Source organism: Bombus affinis, chromosome 8 (genome assembly GCF_024516045.1).
Source record: "Bombus affinis isolate iyBomAffi1 chromosome 8, iyBomAffi1.2, whole genome shotgun sequence".
Lineage (NCBI taxonomy): Eukaryota > Metazoa > Arthropoda > Insecta > Hymenoptera > Apidae > Bombus > Bombus affinis.
In genome coordinates this window covers 14028165-14047028 of record NC_066351.1, presented here as the reverse complement: position 1 = coordinate 14047028, position 18864 = coordinate 14028165, and the positions used below count along the sequence as shown (strand labels likewise).

The following is an 18864-nucleotide window of genomic DNA, read 5'->3' as shown; positions in this document are numbered from 1 at the left end:
GTTAGCCGCGCGACCGCCTGCCATTACATTTTTAGGGGGGTGACTTTCGCGCGATAAAGGAAACTGTTGTATTTTCGAGTTCGGCGGTAGTACCAGCGTAAAAAGCCATGGGGCTGGTTTTGCATGAATTTAAACAGACACGGAGGAAACTTTTACGTGAACCGCCAGTTTGAGATGAATTTCGCAGGAGGAAAACACGATGATGAGTAGATAGAGTTAGGTTTAAAAACGAAAGTCTTTTAGAAATAATTGTTGAAATTTGACAAAGTTTTATGAAAATCAAAGATCCGATTATTGAGATTTCGAAATTTTCAGCGTGATGAAAAAGTATATGTTCAGCTTAGAAATGAAATATAAAGACAAAAAAGTCGTCGTCGTAATACGAGGTTGATCGTAATAGTGAATTTTAAAACTGTTGCCCTAAAAAATAAGAAATACATCTTATCCCGTTCTTCCCTTACAACCTCCAGACGCGTAAAGAATTTTGAGAAAGAACGCGGAACGTAACTCTTCACGAAACCTAAGTAACCAAGTTGGCTGTTGTTTCCAATCGAAGTAATGGTCGTAGAAACCAAGCCAGAGGCATTCGTTTTTCCATGGTCGTTCCACCAAGAAGCTACAACCCATTTGGAAGTTCGTTTCGCGGAGAAGCGAAGAGCAATTTGTCGCGCTCGATAACGATCCTTCCCGTCCTTTAAGAGAATTCCACGAACGGAGTGCCAACATGTATCCAGATGCTTTACGAGCGGAAATGCGTGTCGCCAGCACGCGTGCTCGCGTCGTTCTGTTATTGTTGATCGAGTGGGCGCTCGTTCGTCCGCGAATCAATTTCTCAGGCGGTAGAAGTGGAATAGCTCGTCTGCAGATATCGGCCGGAGAAATTGGCGCGTGTAAACAAGCCGGCGGCGGCGGCGGCGACTAGTTGCAACGCGAACAGACGATAAAATTGCGATCGTGCGTCGAACGAAATTTAACCGGATCCACGTACGGTGTAAATGAGACGCGAAGCGATTCCCTCGTAAACTAGAATCGCCCATAGTACCGTAACCTTCATTTTGCCGCTCCGCTCTTTGCTCCGCTTTGACGTGGTACCGCGCGAAACGAGGGAATCAAGCATTCCGCCCGGGGATTTACAGCGAGAAATATGAAATCGGTGGTGAGCACAGCGTTCGAACGATCCTTTTGTGCGCTTTATCGCGTGCGCACGATATGAAACGGTAGCCTTTTATTGCCACCGTATACCGAATTCGTTGGTCGATTACGGAAGCACAGGAGGGTTCTTTAAAAGTCTGCGCACCAGTGATTTACAGTTTCCGCGATTCAAGCCCGTACCTTGCTTCTATATGGGACACTCGTTAAAGCATCGAAATACCATGGGGTTATGAAATTTCCCTTCGCATTAGTTCCAAGCTCGTACGATAAGGGACACCGATAAAAACTTACTTAAAATGCTAATGCTTATCGACTCATCTTACGCGGGTTGCTCAGAGCGTAAAATATTCCTAAAACATTCAATAAACATAATTCTTTCTTTTCATGCCACTCGGAGAGAATATATCACTCGTTCCTCTGTTCGTAACAAAATAACCAGAGGACCGGAGGTACCGTTTCAAGAAGAGACGTAACTGCATTCGTTTCGTCTTTGTAAACATTTCCGGACGCGGGGGGTGAAAGAAAAAAGAGAAAAAAGAAAGAATGGATGTCCACTTATAAAAGCAGGCGCGTGCAGCCAGGAAGCGCACACGAGCTTCTTGTAATCCGCGCATACCAACCAGGACCGGAGGGAGAATGAATGTAGAAGCAACCTGCCAGAAAAAGAGAGAGAGGGAGAGAGACATAGCTTGCGCGCTAAATTAATGTAACGCGCGACCGCGACGGGCTTATAATCTGATCCCCGGCTGCACCGGTAGCCGTGTCGCTTTTTTACGCATACCCCTGAACTCGGCCGATAAGGATTATTTGTTGAATCGCGCGGTACAACCACGAACCTTCGTCTCACGTAAGATCCTCGTATTTTCCACGGAAGGCGCCTCGATTTCGCTTAATTACCGCAGCTCGAGCCGTGACAGCCATCGAAGAAGCGGCTACAACGTGTTCGTTAGCGTTTACTGTTTTAGGTACGAGACACTTCTTCGGCTTGATCGAGTACCTTTTTAAACAGGATAATCCTCTCTAAATACAAGAACCGAGGAGATACATGGAATCGTAACGTCGTTTGAACGACGTTATTCTACTCGAAATGGCAGTCATCTCGAACAACAGAAACAGAAACACAATAGAGTCTTCCTAAAACGCATACGAAGCTTTAAATAAAGATTTCGCGAAACTAACGTTAATTCTGCGAGAAAAAAAAAAGCTGCGCTTAAGCAAGTCTAACGAAGCGAAGTCTTCTTTAAGCAATTCGACATTTTAACTTTCTGAAATCTTCGTTCTCGTTGAACCGCGTTTTTAGTAGAGTGGTGGAAGTTGACCAAAAAATAACAGTCAAGGTATATCAGCGTCGGTGGTCAGTCTGACCTCGATACGTCGATACGGAGCCGCAATATTTCGTCGGATCGTTTTACACGGTTCGCGAGGGCGAGGAGCTACGGGCTAGACAGGAATTTACAAAGCGGTTTAACAGAGTTCGCCGGCCGAAGAAGAAACTTCGGTTTAATTTGGCGCGCATTAATGCGCCTGGGAAACTTCGACAGGAAGTTTTAGTCCGCTACCGAGCCACTCTCTTGTCTTCTTTCATTTTTCTTTCTTATTTCTCCCCTTCTCCCTCCTTTTTTTTCTTTCTTCTCTTCCTTCCCTCCTTTTATTTTTCTTCTTTTATCTCGTCGATCGGTTGGGAAAAAGGCGCGCTTATTAAAAAATCAATAGACTCGAGCCGAGAAACGAGTCGGTCACGTCGGCAATCTTCCCTTAACGCCGCGATATTCTCTCGAATTTCACGAAAATCGATATCGGTATTCTCGCCTGCACCTCGCCTCCTCCATAGTAAAAATCTTCTGTAACGCAACACGCTTCATCCTTTTAGGCACGAAGTTTACTTGGACGGCGCGATTAAGCGGACAGGTTTCGCACTATTCAACTGGTTTATCGGAGCAACTTTATACCTCCGCGATATTTATTCCTTTCGAGTAACCGAAACAACCGCGAAATCTTCCACTTTAAAATCCTTTCTCTTCGCCAGCGCGTTCTTTTAAAACGAAACATCCAACTATCGAGAGACGCGAATAAAACGAATCGTCGTAACACGAGGGAAAACCTTTCGAATACAAAGGTGATTTCATTGGTGCGCTTATTAGTAACTGCCTGCTAAAAGCAGATTCGAGTGCCTGGAGCCGCTTTCACGCGATTTTAACCCCCGAAAAAATCCGCCGCCTGTGCAAGAAGGCGCGATTGTGCTTGTACACGTCGGCCGACCCTGCAGGGAAAAGGCCTGAGGGAGTGGTGGTTACCCCAGAGACCGTGAGAGGCTCTTTTCTCTCTTTGAGGGGGCGAGTCGACTTAGCGAAAAGGTCTCGTTCGTATGAATGTTAACGAGAGCGTGATCGGGAAAAAGAAGCACGAGGAGGAAGAAAAAGCGGAAGAAGCCGGAGGAGAGCGCGGAACAGAGATCGAATAAGGAGTGGAAGCGAGGAGGATGAGTTACGCTGCCTCCGGCCAGAGAACGGAATAGGAAACGATTTCGAGTGTGTCGACTGTTTTCTATCGGTTGCAGAGAGAAGCTCGGAAGCGGGTCAAGTGCGGGTGCAAGCGGAGAAAGCAGAGCAGCGGTGACAGGGGAAACGTCGACGAAGAAGAGGAGAGAAGGAAAAGATAAAGGGAGAAAGCGAAGTGAATTCGTACGCGGCTGTGCATTAGCGAGGAACAATAGAGGGATAGCGCGAGTTTCGCCAGAGAGAGAGAGAGAGAGAGATCGCTTTATTATCGTGAACGGTTCCATCCCCGCATTTCATACGTCTTAATAAAGCACCGTTTCTTCATCCACGCAGTTCGTTCTCTATCTCTGTACCCTTTAGCCGCGGCTTTTTGCCGAAAAGCAGCTTGGTTGTCTCCCATCGAATGTGTCTCTTTCGCGTCGCCCCTCCTGCACCCTAAGCCACCTATTATCCTCTTTTTATCGTGAGCCCGCCGACTTGCACTCGGAAGCGGTTAACACGAGCCAAGAAGTAAAGCCGAATGTAATGTGTGTATTAAGTAGATAACGCCAACTCTTCTTAGTTCACCCCTGTATGATTGTCCCTCTTCGTCTATCTACCGCAATCAATCGTTGCATCATAGAGCGAACCGCGGTCGGTGATAAAATTATGGATCGAACGAGGATCAAGGACTGACGTCTAGCCTCGTGCTAACTTCTCATAAGTCAGAGAACGACGAGGATAGGAGCAACGACGATGGGAATGAACGACGAGAGAAGGCCTGTGTCTCGCAACGCTGGAAAGCACGGCTTATTCCGGAGTTATTTTTCACGGAACGTTGAAAAATTGCTGCCACTAAGAAATCGGAAATCGATTACGTCGCGGAATCCTGGGACGGGGCGTGACACCGTCGTAAGCAGTGAAACTGATGGGTGCCCCGTTCGAGAGACACTGGTAGCTCCGTTCTCGCGGAACGCCAGATCGATCTTTCGCTCGCACGTGCATTCGTACGATCGTCGACAGGTTGCTCCCTTACATTCCATAAAATTAAAGGTGGAACTTCCGCAAATCATCCATGAAAACGAAATCACTGAGCGAAAATCCTCCGTCGATCGATCTTTCGCTATCCGTAAAAACGTACGAACAGACTTCTGTAGAATACAGAAAAGTTTTAAACGTAGCATTACCGAACACGATATCGTTAATTACTTGGTCGCTTCCCGTTTCAACGAGAATATAAGTCGTTGGCGAACGAGATAGCCTCGGTTTCGCGTAACGGGCTGGGTCGAGTGGACGCTTCAGCCTTCAGGGAGGAAACAATTTCTCTAACTGAGCAGGCTAACGTGGCGCGAACTATGCCACGACCCCGATAAAAAGGAAACGATAATCCAGCGTTGAGCGCACCGCTCAACGACTGCTCTATGCAAATGTCGGCACCGGGGGCGGCCACGGCAGAGCTGAAAAAACGCGGGTTGAAAGAAGAAAGAGCGACGATGGGCGACCAAAGAAGGGCGAAGATTTTCAATTACGGTCAAAAACCACCCGGAGAGAAGGTGATCCAGCGCGAATAGAGAACAAGTTGACGTAGAGGTAGAGCCAAGGTTGGGTGCAATTTTTGAGGCGCCTAGCGAGCGAACTGGGTCACGTACGCCGGAAGTAAACGTCACGAGAATTAAAAGTCCTCCTTCTACTCGTCATGGAACCACCACCACGTCCCGGAATTCCGGCTGAAAGACTCGCTTCTACTTTTCTCTCCGGTCCTCTCTCACACCTCCTCCGGTTTCCTCCTTCCTGCTAGGCGACCTTCTTGCTCGCTTCTTTCAACCATAGGTAGCACGACAACGAGAGACGCGAAGATCACGGCAATCTCTTATTTTCCGCGCGACCGATCCATTCGGCGCGAATTGGAAAACGCGAGCAGCAAGAGAACGAAGTTGCACGCCGGTAGGAACCGGAAGAGGCGATAGAGAGAACAGCACCGTAGTGAAAAAGAAGTTTAAAGTGAGAAAGGGGTAGTTTGGTATGCGGAATTTTTATTCGGTCGCTTTCTATCGGACTAAGAGATTTTTGCGGCATCGAAACCTGCTCATCCTAGTAAACTCGTGGAATACTATCGTTCCTTTATACCTTGTAATTATATATACCGCAATAAAGATTTTATAGATACAACCGCAGAAGGAATTTACGGTTCTAATTGCTAATATGGAAGAGACGTTCTCTTTGATTATCATTCTTTGTCCTCGTAAAAAGAGATTAACAACGTGTAAGTAATATGATATACCGTTTACGAAACTATAAAAGCGTCGTTACGAAATAGAGAGATTTCGATTTAATTCGAAAATAAAACAATTGAAAAAGGGATTAAATCGTGTAATTGTAATACCGCGCGATATTAATGGAGTTTCTTTTTATAATTACAAGTTAAACCGCTAGGCGAATGTCAGTGACCAGTTAAATTTGCTCCTCAGACAGGTCGTTACCGTCTGAACGACTAATCGCATAGAACTCAATGAACTCGACGAAAACACGCCGAAGGGCACACAGAGAAGAAGAAAGAAGAGACAGCTAGCGAACTGTGCTCGCAGCAACAGCTCGCGCATGATTGGAAATTAGATTAGTCACGTTGAAGCGGCTTTCAACGAGCCTGGTCGTCGGCTGCCCATTGTTACGTGGTTGAACTTCCAGCTACCATATGCATCGCACTGTGAGCAGGAAAAGAAATACGCTATCTATATTGCACCCTTCCGGTGAAAGTAGAAAAATTATCAAGGTAGATTAAGGAATTCCAAAAAACGTTCCATCGCCGTAACGCTACTATACTTTTCGATTCGCAATACAGTAAAATTCCATTTATTGGAATGAAATTTTAGTTAGAGTCCAATTAAACGAATACCTACCAATTGAATCAAATTATCTCAATTACTATTACATCGATGGAAAATTGTAGGTAATTAAAATTATCGGTGAATTCCTATAATATGAGTCGTTTGATTGCTATACGAGTCCTTTTATAAAACTGCGAACGCGTTCCCAAACGACTTTCGAATTAACTTCGACACCACGCGATAATTATCTAGAAATGGGATTGATTCGAAAACGAAAGAGACATCTAATTTTTTAATACAATTTTCCAATACCGTGGAACTATGTTCCGCGGCAGAAACTCGAAAGTGGAAGAAGTTTAACAAGGAACTTCGGTTCGCCGTAGAAACAGCGTGCGCGGACCAATAGCGAAAAACCGATCGAGTGCAGGATAACGGATCAGAGGGAACGGGAAGAGGGTGAAAAGCTGGAAGAGCGGAAACTCCTGTGGAGGAGAAACAACCTGGAAAAGCGGCGTAATGCGCAGTAAATTGGGGCCACCGTGTGTTGCCGATGTACCACAAATCTTAGACGCGAGGGTTCGCGGCAAGTTACGGTTTCCCGGGTTAGCTGGAAAAGCCAGAGAGAAAGAGGTGGGAAAACAGAAGCGCGCGTGGTTGTCGGTTAAGACGGAACGAGGTTGTTTGGCCGGTTGCTGGTGAACGACGCGACGTTGAGCTGGCGCACTTCCGCTACCAGCTGCACGGAACATCTCTCAACTACGACGTCGACGAACGCCACAGTTGTATGTATTCCTTATCGTCGCGACGCTTTGAATCGAACACGATGGGTTGATGCGGAGTTTGGCACGAATTTAAAGGTGGCTTATCTGGACCGCGTGTTTGTTGTTTGACTTTCCTGGAACTTTCGAAGAACATTTTGCGATATTGATCGAGGAACAACTGGAAGGTACCGTTTCGGTCGGTAAAGGCGATCGTACGAGTTCGTAGATCTCCGAAACATCTTTTGTTAACGTCTTTTACGTTTTACGGAAATGTTCAAATACGAGTAAATAATACATCGATTCAGTTTCTGCAGAGATATACTCTACTTGAAAGGATTACTTTTCGTATATCTATGATTTTTATACTCGCCCTTTATGTTCGTACATTTCCTTTCAACCTTTGCCTTATAGTCGATCTTCGTCGCGATATTATAGGTATGTTGACCACGAATGTTTATGGATTTACTGTATAAAAAATATAGAGACGAAACATAATATTTCGATGAAGGAATATCGGTATTTCAGGGATCCTCGTTGAAATAATATCTGAAAATTTTTCAGAACCGCAGAACCAATTGAATCGTGTAGAATTGTGAATAAATGGAAGATAGAAACGTGCGTTGTTCGAAACGGTCACGTCATGCCCATTTCTAGCTCTTTATCTACCCCTTGCCATTTTTCCCCAAGCGTTACTTCCGTTTCATGGCGAAATCAAAGACGTTGCCAAAGCCGTCTGAGCCGTCGACCGCACGCCGTACAATGCCGGAGATTTTGATTTATCTATCGCGCGAGTTTCCGTGTGCGTCGGTGAGCGAACGGAATGGACGAGAACGAGTTCTCCTTCGAGCGTTCGAAGGGTGAGATCCGCGATACGACGTCGAAGGAGAACGAAGGGCAAAACAGTGGAAATACAGTGACTATGGTTACGCGCGGATTAGGTGCACCGAAGTGTGTGATAACGCGAAGGAATAGAGAGAAACTCTTCTCTCGTCCCTAACCCTGGTTTGCTCCTTATTCGACCCCTCGCAACTCGAAATCGCTCTCGAGACTGCCGCTCGTTAATGCTCGGTTTCGACGTGTGTGCAGCACGCGTTCCGAAACTTCGGCTTGGTTGCACGACTAACCAAATCTCCACCCTTTTTACCTGTGGACTCGTGCATGGAATACGAACCGCGTGCGTTGCGTGTCGCAACTAATAATTCACGAAAGAATATAAAACGTTTTATATCGGTTTGATAACAGAAAACATCTGCTCTATTAAAACAATATTAGGATAAACGAGAAAACGATAAAACGCACCCCGATATTTCCCACAAATTACAATTGAGATTACAATTCTTCCCGTTTGTCTCTACTATCCAGCCAATCGTCTGTCGCGATATTCTTCCAAATATTTAACCACAGTTAACCCTGTAACGCGTGTTTGTCCTCTAATTGCGCCATGGCTCCGACAAACACACCCTCGCCGATTCTTCCCGCAACGATATCACTTCACACGCGGTTTCTCCTAAATCGATTAACAGACGAGTTAATTCTGAATGTGGCATGGCGTGTTTCGTACACAGAACTGGTCTTCTAAGTAGCTACGACCGATGTCAACCTACTGGTCCGTTTCCTAAGGGTCTTTCGAGGGGGTTGAAGGGACGATCCTCGCCGGCGATAGTAAAATGTAACAGGCCGGCCAGTGTACACATCTCAACCGACTACCTCCATCCTTGTTATTAAACACACCGTGTTTGCTTTCCGATAAATGTTTCAACGGTCAACCCGTAAGCGCGGCCGCTGTGCTGCGGTTTCGCTCGACCGGATATGCAGTGCGTCGATCTGCGTCGTCCCCCCTTTGCTACCAGCAAAACCACCGCTTCAAAACCCACCCCCGCCCGCGTCCGCGTTGTTGCGCGACCTTCCACTCGTGTATCCACATTCGACGATAACTATTTTTGCGTGGCATCCACTCGTCGAGAATCGGACGGATTGATTTCGATACGATTCGAAACTCGTTTTATTGAAAGTTAAATAAGCGATTGCGGATGGAGTATTTTTTAAACGTGACGATACCTAATTGCTAAGAATTGGAGAAACTAATCTTTTGACAAGTTAAAGAGTAGCGAAGTTACGCTATATTTCCTTTGATATTTTATATCTGTTCTTTCCACTTAGAATTTAAATGAAATTTTCTTCTGCATGTCCAAAGTACGTTAATAATTCGTTAATAATACGTTAATAATAAAATAATTCGTTACTCAAACATAGTTTCTAGCAAACAATAAATACTTTATATGCACTAATAAAACGCAAAGTTAATCCGAGAATAGTTGCGAACTTTGTAAATATGTTTAGAAACCAAAAATAACGACGATTTTTCGAATCAGATATGGTATCTGAATTAGCGGAAAGTATTTTCTTCTTACCAATTATCCGTACGCAACAAAGCAAAAGCGTCGATTGCCTTTTCCCTCGACTCTGGCCACAGGTTTTTCATCGTTAGCCAGTCGAAACTCACGTTCGACTCGAAAGCTGTAATTTTTCAGGGAGTCGGTGAACACGGTCTCGCTCACGTGCAACGCGTAAATATTCGCGCGCGTTCCTCCGTGAGGAGCCTTAATTGGCACAAGGACAGAGACCGAGAGCCTGTGGACAGGTCGCCGGTTTGGAATCGGCGCGCGCTGAAATCGTAAATACCTTGGCACTCACCTATATTTCGCGCCGCGACGGTACAACCGCTGGTTAGGAGCCACGCAAACACCAGGCCACTGAGTAGACCTTTCCGTCGACCCTTGCGGCACTCCATCGTGAAGTTCCGAGCTCCGACTACGCCTGCAAACAAAACAACCGGCATCGTTAGAGGGTGAGAGTAATTGCTACCGCGAGCGTTACACCGGCCGCACGGCAACGCGATTTTTCATTACGCCCGAACATTTTTCGCGTAGAAACATCTGGACTGGTCGGTGGTACGATTCAGGGGTTAAATTCGTGTCTTGTAGGTTTAACGAATAAAGAGCGTGTCAAAGGCGTGTTCGAATTCCAAAGTTTTAGCTCTTAGAATTTCAAGTTTCAAGCTTCGAATCGTTTAGTTGGAAATTATAATCTTCTTAATTTTATATTTCGTATTTCCTGAAATTTTCATTTAGTATTTCATACGTGAGATTAGAATTGATAAGCTGGATAAACGCGCGGAAGCTTCCCTAAATTCCCTCGATCCATCGAGGATGATCGCGCCCATCTGCTCGGATAACGCGCTGCGTGTTTACGCGCGTACCACACACATCGCGCCCGCTTTTTTTTCCGCCGAGCTTTAAGCTCGATGTCAGTCGCATTCTCGCGAAATCCCTTTGTCGCGCGGCATTACCGAAGGAAAACATGTTATCCGTGCGATTTCGCGCCTAATCCAGCTAACGCACCTGCTCTCCTATCGCTACTGAAATTCGTAACGATGACGGCGTCTCGTCGCGTGGATTTTTTTACGTGAAAATGGGTTTGCCACTACTACGCTTACACGGAACTTTGGCTGAACCGTTCGAGCGACAAATTTCACGGACGTACAACGTCCTCTCTCGTTCTCCTATTATCGACTCCATTTTCCAAAATAGACAACAACTGCTGCGGACCGTAGCCTATATACGATGGAAAGAAAGTTGCAACGCTGTTGTCGGTGAAACGGCATAGATCAGCTTAATTCAGAGAGAACGAACGGAATAAATGCGGTCGAAGAGGAAAGGGTTGCGTGCTTGCTCCTGTTCACGGGACCAACTACTCTCGCGCGTTAAGCGCGTGAACCTCGAGCCGAACGTTGCTGAACGTTGTGAATATGGGTTAACGAAGGCAAAAAAGGAAAACAATTTTCGCATCAGCGTTTCGGCATTTAGCAGGCACCGCACAATGGGACGTCGGCGGATGAAAACATTCGAGGCCAACGGCGAGAGAAACGAAGAGAAAGAATATAGAAAACGAAACGAAACGGAGCAGCGGTCAAAGAGAAAAAGGGCTCCGAAAAACAGAGGGACGGAAATAGAACGCGGCAACGCCAATACCGTGTTTCCCTCCCCGCACGTTTTCACAGACTGCACAACCGGAATCCTAGCAGAAACTCCCGAACTATTTATTTCCGTTCGACGTCGCGCCGCTTATGTTTTCGTTCTCGTTTTTTCTGACCGCGGGAAATCCGACCACGTGACGATTACCTTCTTCATGTACTTTTGTCAATCGTTGATAATTTATATTCTACGGATTATTTATTCATTCGATTAATTTTTTAGCCACGTTTAACGAACTGTCAAATCAGTTGAAGCGACCAGTTATATCGATGCAAATACTTTTGGTGACATTAACGTTTACGTTCATCGAAACGGAAATATAATTATATGTATAATAGAAGTGCGTTTGTATGAATATGTCGTGGACAGATAGTTTGTATAATAGAATTTCCCCCACTACCCATGATTTTTCGTCAACGTAATAGAAGTCTATCTCCAGCTATGCGAATTCAATTAGCGAAAGTTCATTTAATCACCGACTAAAATTTCAATCAAATAAACGAAGTTCTACTATGCCCACTCGCTCTAATTTTCGTTAACTACGTACGAAACATTTAGGTACAATCAAAGCCCGGTGGCTCTACTGTTAAGCTAACAACATTCCCAAACGCCTCTAACTCGATCTTCGAGCCAATCATCGTTCCCACATCCGTCACTGGACACCCACCGTACAGTATTACCTTGATTTACATGAGACCGCGTTACGATGCAGTTCGCAAGCGGAGCACGATCCCGTGGAAGTGTTCAAAGGTACTAACGACCGGGATACCTGGAGCAGTGCCAGCAGTGGAGTAACACGCTGCAGCTACGAGCGCAACCAGGACCGCGTGAATTTTTCCAACGAGCCTAATTAAGTCGCGTGGCAGTCTCGCAGTACCCTTGCCACCCTTTTGTTTTCCTTTCGAACTTTGCCGTGTCTGCGCACCGGCTCGCTGGACAACGTGCACCACGGTCTCCCTCCTCTCTGTCTCTTTCCCGTTACCGTTGCTATTCAATGGCGGTTAATACGAGTTGGCAGGATAAACGTGCAATCGCGGAGCACCGTAATTATCGCGGAAACGTCTGTAAACTGCCGGAGTAACAATGATAAGTAGAAGAGAGTGGCGGTCTTCGGGTTACGCGTCTAAGCGTGCGCACGCACGCGATGCACATGTCCGACGCATTACGCATAATTAATCCAACGATGCTTATCTCTTCTAACCTGGGTATCCGCGTGCGTTCGCGTTCGCCGCGTGAATAGAACCGACCGCGCGCGATTCTCCTTTCATCGCCGGTATACGAGGTTGCCCCACCGCACGCGCGCTCTCCACACCGCGTCATCGATCCTCGTATTCTTTCCCGTCTTCGTTCCCTGTCTGTTTATGCACCAACGAATCCAGGTTTCCTCGCTGGTTCGCCGCGAAACGCGAAACACGAACCGTATCTCGATTCGCGTTGATTAGTCGTGTCAAGAGCGTGTCGTTTCAGCCCGTATGAATATGGGATGTAGAATTTGGAATAATAACTCTGGTATAGATTATTCATAGAGTAGTTGGTAATAATTCTGCCTAGGTTTTTTCTTTGCTAATGAACGGTATCGTTGAAAGATCAGAGGTACAGCCGGGTAAATGCAAGATTAAACCAGATAGTTTGTAATTTTAAGGCCGCTCTTAATAAGCAGGCCGCAAAATACAATAAAACGTTTCCCACATCCACCGGCGATAATTCACAAGAGGAGAGTTACCGTGAAACCCTTACGCTCGCGTAGTAAAACGTAGGGAACGCGCGTTTAGAGCGGCTGGTTATTGACTCGAAGCAGAAAAATTCCGAATTCGCGAGCATTCACGCTTTACTCCGCGAAACGTTATTGTTTGTTCAGGCGGTCCCGAGCTAATTACATTCCCACGGACGCGTGTATTTGTACGAGCGTAACGATAATTGCGATAAACTCGATGACAACGTGATTTCCATCTCTCGAAAGTTCACCGCGCGCGCGTACTCCGGCCTATCCGATATATGTACAATTGGCTACGCGGCTACGCGCTGCTGGGCGCTCGGCGTAATCTCTGGGGCGGCCGATTTTTCCCTCGACTGAATACGATTCCTTGGAAACCACCGCCGGAACCAGTCGCTGGCTCTCTGTATTTTTGAAGATCGGTAATCGAGTCCTCCGTAGTCCGGCCTCGCTCGCGGAACGCATTCCCGCGGCTTACAGCGCGCAGAAATTCTAAGAATCCGCCGGCGCTTATCGGATCGTCGAATCGGTTCGCTCCGCTTCGATTCTCGGCTCGATCTCCGCGAAAGAAACTAGTGAGGAAGCTTATTTTTAGAACCTCGTTTCCTCGATGACGCAAGAACAGTAATGAAATAGCGAATTAAGATTACTTAAGACCACTTAAGAAGGTAGAAGAGCCGAGTAAAAATATTTATTAGGCGGCCGTGCAACCCTAACCCGTGAAACCGTGAGTCATACAATGTACATATCTCTAACCCTTCGTTATCCACTGCTAATTAACCACTAGCAATTTTGCTATGATTAGACAGGCATCCATCCCCCTTCATAAGGAATAAATCAAACCTAATCACTGTGCGAGTTGTATAATTATCATTATTATACTATCAGATCAAAGGAACAAAATATTCGGAGGAAAAATATAAAACAATAAACAGATGATCGAGTAAAACGAGCCACTGGTCTACGACAAAACTGACGATTATTTCGCGAAATCGTGGAAGGTAGAAAATCGGAACGAGTTCGTCGGCGGACCGCTAAAACGCGGGAGGATGGGAGGCAATCGCGATAACACGGCTGATCGGGCGCGATTCGGGATAATTCGGGAGGCCACTTAAAATCGTTTCGAGGCCGGTTTGCCCCAAGGGGTGAATGGCGGACGAACCACGATAACTAGGCCGGTTTGTCCCCTGTCGGTCGTTCCGGCGCGATTTCGCGACGTTTTCGAGCACGAAACGTGTTAATCGTCGGCCGGACCCTCCGCGAGACGAATCAGGCGTACAGAAGCTGCGTGTTCCAGACGCGAAACCGCCGCTGCAACTGGGGGGACGCGATCGACGCGAAATTATTTGTTGAAAATCACATTATCCAATGAACACGTGGGGCCTCCGGTCGTCCGCGTACCCGTCGGATTTGCAGGTTTCAATTTTACACCCAGACGCATTTTAATGCGGCCGCGGAAACCCCGAACGCAATCGCCATTCCCCGGTGCAATTAAAAATAATTGCGTATTCGCGTGCTACGCGAATTGCCGCTGGCTCGCGGAACCACAGCTCTGCTTCCAGGCTAGGCGTTAGCGTGGCACCGGCTCGCGCTTGCCTGATGAGTTTTGTTTCGTCGATGGACGATGCGCTGTGAGCTTGATTAGCCAGTTATTTCCTGCCTATGGGATTCGTGCGTAGCTTGAAAGGATCGAAATAATCGACGGTTTGTTGCAGGCTGCGCGTGCTCTTGAAATTGTTTGATGGATTTTGAGTGTATTGTTAAATAGAGGCCGTATAATAAATCGACGAGATCTGTATTGCTTGTTACGTCGGGATACTGTTCATTATTGGATCGAACGACCCACGTTGTTCGAAATATTTGCCTAACGAGCGAAGGACACCGCCTCGTGTTTCCACGCCGCAATAGAGGGAATTAAACGGATTTTCAGGCAGTTCCGCGTTTAACGACAATCGCTTAAAAGCAGAAACCGTACGAATCACCGCCGTGGTCAACGTAGCGTTCGTTTCTCTTTTCCCTTTACCTTTTTGTTTATTCATTCGCGTCGAACGGAACGGTCATGCGGTCATGGAAGCCATAATGTCCCCGCAAACGTAAGAATTACGGATCATGGCATGCGCCGCAGACGTAAAAATTGCGCGGTTCGCGTTGCTTGATTTTGTTTCGACTCGGGGTAGCAAACGAATCGTTCTCGCCATCCCTTTTTTTCTTTTTCCCGGCGTACAGCCGCAAAGAAACCAGTACGCGTGCATGCGTGGTGCGTGCACCGACACAAAAGCTGCGCAGCTTTGTTCGCCGCATGCAACTCCGCGTATTACAACAATTACTCCTTTGAATCAGTCGCCTCCCCGGCTGGTCCCGATTGTTCGCCGTCCCGATTTTCCACTCTGCCACTTTGAAACAGACGCTGTCGAGACCTTTGCGCGACTTTGTCCCCTTTTACACGACGACAGCCGAATACAGAAAAATCAACATATGCTCGCGACGAACAATCATATTCATTAACCAATACACGTGTTTCGTATACAATGCGCTACCAGCTACAGCGTTTATACTATACTAATGAAAACGGAGCGAGAGCAGTTCTCCGATTCGTAATTTACCTCCAACGATACTAGATTGTGATTTACGTAAAATCAATTACGGTAGATCACCGGTTCCGTTTTATCCGATCATGAAAGTTCGAGGACCAATCTGATTAACTTCACTTTTGCAAATTCTTCGGGTTCACTGTCGAGAGATGTAATTACTGTTCGTTTTCTAAGAAAATGTACGGTCCACTTCCATTAATTTATTTATGGAAAGACGGCTGTATAAATAATCATAAATTTCGATGAGAAATTTAAAAAATAATATTCATAATGCCTTCAGTGTTTGTACTTTGTAATTTATCAAGTTGATCAGTATGGTTTTTGAGCGGCTCGTATGATGCAACAACCAACGAATGATAATTGATTTATACTTTCAGATTAACCGACTATTCATTTATTCGACCAGTGGTCTAGTCTTGCAGAGGTTGGAGGTGCGCTGCATAAATAATTTACATGAAGTAAAAGCGAGAATCGTATTAACCGTCGCTTACAAAAAGAATCTGATTTCGAATCAACTGGCAAAACACCAGCCTTTCACTACATTCGCGACACATCGTCAGCTTTGCGGCAGCGTAAATCGCGGTACAACCAGAAGAAGGGTTTTCTATCGCGTAAATGGAACGCGTGTCTTTCCGTCGACGACGCCGACGTTCCCCGTTGCCGTGCTCGGCGTAACGTCTTCCTTTTGCTGCATCATGGCATGCATGCACGTCACGGAACGCGAGCTGCCAGCCGCGCACGTGCACCGCGGCGGAAAGCCGCGAGAGGACAATTGGAAACGGGGTCACGTCAGAGGACAAGATGGAGCGGAATAAAAAGGAGTTCCCCGACGGGATGTGTTGCGGTTAAATTTTATTTTCGCATAGAAAACCTGCCGAGATCGCTGCTACTGTATCTGGCTGCGGGAAGAACGAACGTTTACCGTTCCAGGCAACGACGGTACGATCGATCTTGTCCATTTCTTTCGATAGAATCATGGTAATCGTTCGTAGACCGATCCTCGCGAGGATAACGCGTTTCTGGATTGAGTTCGTGAAATTTTGATCAACGTCTATTTCCGGTGTGCCGTCACGAAGATCAGAGCAGCCAGAGACGAAGAGAGAGAAAGAGAAAGAGAAAGAGAGAGAGGGAGAGAGAGAGAGTAGAACGAAGTAAGAGGCAGAGGGAAAGAGAAATTCTCTTACAGATTGGCGGACAAGGGACGGAAAACGAGCAGGGTAGAGGGCGTAGCGCGGCATTTGAGTGGCACGGGGAAGCGACACGATGGAATTTCAGAAATTGCGCTTGACATTTTCACGTGCATCGCTATATACCCGTTCCTCCGCGGCACACCAACCCCTTGCTATCCCTCCCAGTATCTGCACCTTCGTTGCAGCTTTCTATTTTCACCCGTGGAGGCGTCGACAATGCCTGCCTTCCTTCTAGTCGATCGTTCCTTGCGAAACGATCGAAACACCCTGGAATTTATCGGCGCAGATACTAACAGACACCGAGAATATTGGAAAAATTAGCTGTCGATAGATATGGTGTATCGTGTGTGTGGGAATGTACTGGATTAGGATAGCAAACAAGATAACAAATTTTAGAATACGCGAATAGTAGAATCGGCGAATATTTTTCATATGAGCCGATTCTTTTCGAGCACGCGGGTCGATCCACCCTTCCATGCTGCTCTGTTCCCTTTTACCCGATTACTTGGCTCCGTTGGAGCGCGCGATCCTTTCATCGGGAAGTCCGGAGAGGAAATCGACAGTCTGAAAATACGATCGCCAGGATCCAAGAGAAAGGAAAAAATTTAGTGGTCGACAAACTAGCGACCGGTTCTCGTTCCAAACATCTTCCGACCCGTACGTATCAGAAATCGGATGTTACTGCAGGTAGCAGAGATGAAAACTGCGAAGTGCTGCACTCGATTATCGAAGCGGTGTGCTTCTGGCTTGGACAGAACGTGACCTTTTTTTTTTATTACTTTGCTACCATAGTACAATGCCAAACTTGTACTATTACATGGAACTGTTCGATTTCACAAATCGGCGCGACATTTTTCCCGCGAAACGAACGAACTCGAGTTCGAGGTAGTTTCGGCAAATCTTGCGGAATTTTTCCACGAGAACCTTCAGGAGAATATCCTTTTCATGGTGCTCGTGGCTACGTTTCGAGAGACGAGCGTTTCAACACGGTGCACCGAAAATGCGAGCAGACGAGGCGGAAGCTCGCTAAAAAACCGAGAGAAAGCGTCGATTTGTTTCGCAATCCGCGTCATGCGGCGCAAATAGGCGGCCGAGAGGGTCGCGAGAGGACGGCTGTAAAATACTTACCAGCGAATACCGTGAAACGCTGATAATTTCAAAGAGGACCAACGGCACAGAAGAAACGAGCGAGTGAAAAGGGTAAAAAGAACGGGGAAGACGGAAAAGGGGAAAAGACGAGGAGGACGTGCAACGTAGCGAAAGACCGTTCTCACTGTCAATGGCGGAATGCCTGAAGTTCCAGAGTGGTCGAGCGTGGCGCATCGTCGAGAAAAATAAATAGAATCGAGTAGTCCGCGCGGAAAGAGAACGGAACAAAGAAACAATTAAAAGAACACACGGGGGCGTTTCTAACTTGCGAGACAAAATAATTAAATTCACTGCCACCGCTGACGAGTCTGTCGTCCCGCGGCACACTCTTTTTTGGCTCATTAAACACGACGTCTTTTCTCTCTGTGCCGCTGTAGAAGTATGGCCGATAAGAGAAAGAAATAAAGTGATAAAATTATTAATAAAAATTGCACGGTATAAGGACCGCTCGAGAATGTTCAGCGCCGAGGGAAAACGCTTTCGAATTGACACAAACGACGAGGATGAATCGCTATATGGCCTCGGTATTACGGAAAATATTACCGGAGAGGCAGAGAAATGGGACGAAAAAGGGTGGGGGTAACGATTGTATTATTCGGCCCCTTTTAGAAAATTCTGCCCGATCTTCGTGTTCCGAGTACGCGATCCCGGCTTTGAGCTCTACCTTTATGGAACGAGGGCTCACTTTTCACTTAAGAACGCCAAGGGTTGGCCTCCCCTTTCTTCCCTTCTCTTTCTCTTCCTCTCTCTTTCTCTCTCTCTCTCTAACTGCATGGCATTATTCGTTATTACCGCGTGCGTGATGCGAGCAGGGCAAAACGGTATCGCCGATAAATCTCAGAGAACAAACCGGAGAGACCAGCCAGATAAAGTCTGGCTGGATATACGAGCGTACGAGAGCAACAATCTCATTCTGTCTCTCTTTTCTCGTGGTTCTCGTGACTGGAGGGGTTCTTCGTCTTCTGCCGTTT

General features: G+C 46.6%; 1 protein-coding gene across 5 annotated transcripts in view; it reads right to left on the bottom strand.

Annotated features, from left to right (window-relative positions):
• LOC126919093 (latrophilin Cirl-like) overlaps positions 1-18864 on the bottom strand; it is a 364340-nt gene that overhangs the window by 221458 nt on the left and 124018 nt on the right. For all 5 annotated transcript variants that reach the window (XM_050727769.1, XM_050727771.1, XM_050727768.1 and 2 more), the window contains one exon: positions 9910-10032. In XM_050727769.1, coding sequence (XP_050583726.1) covers positions 9910-10006 — 97 coding nt within the window. In that variant the 5' untranslated portion in view covers positions 10007-10032. The remainder of the gene's footprint in view (positions 1-9909; positions 10033-18864) is intronic.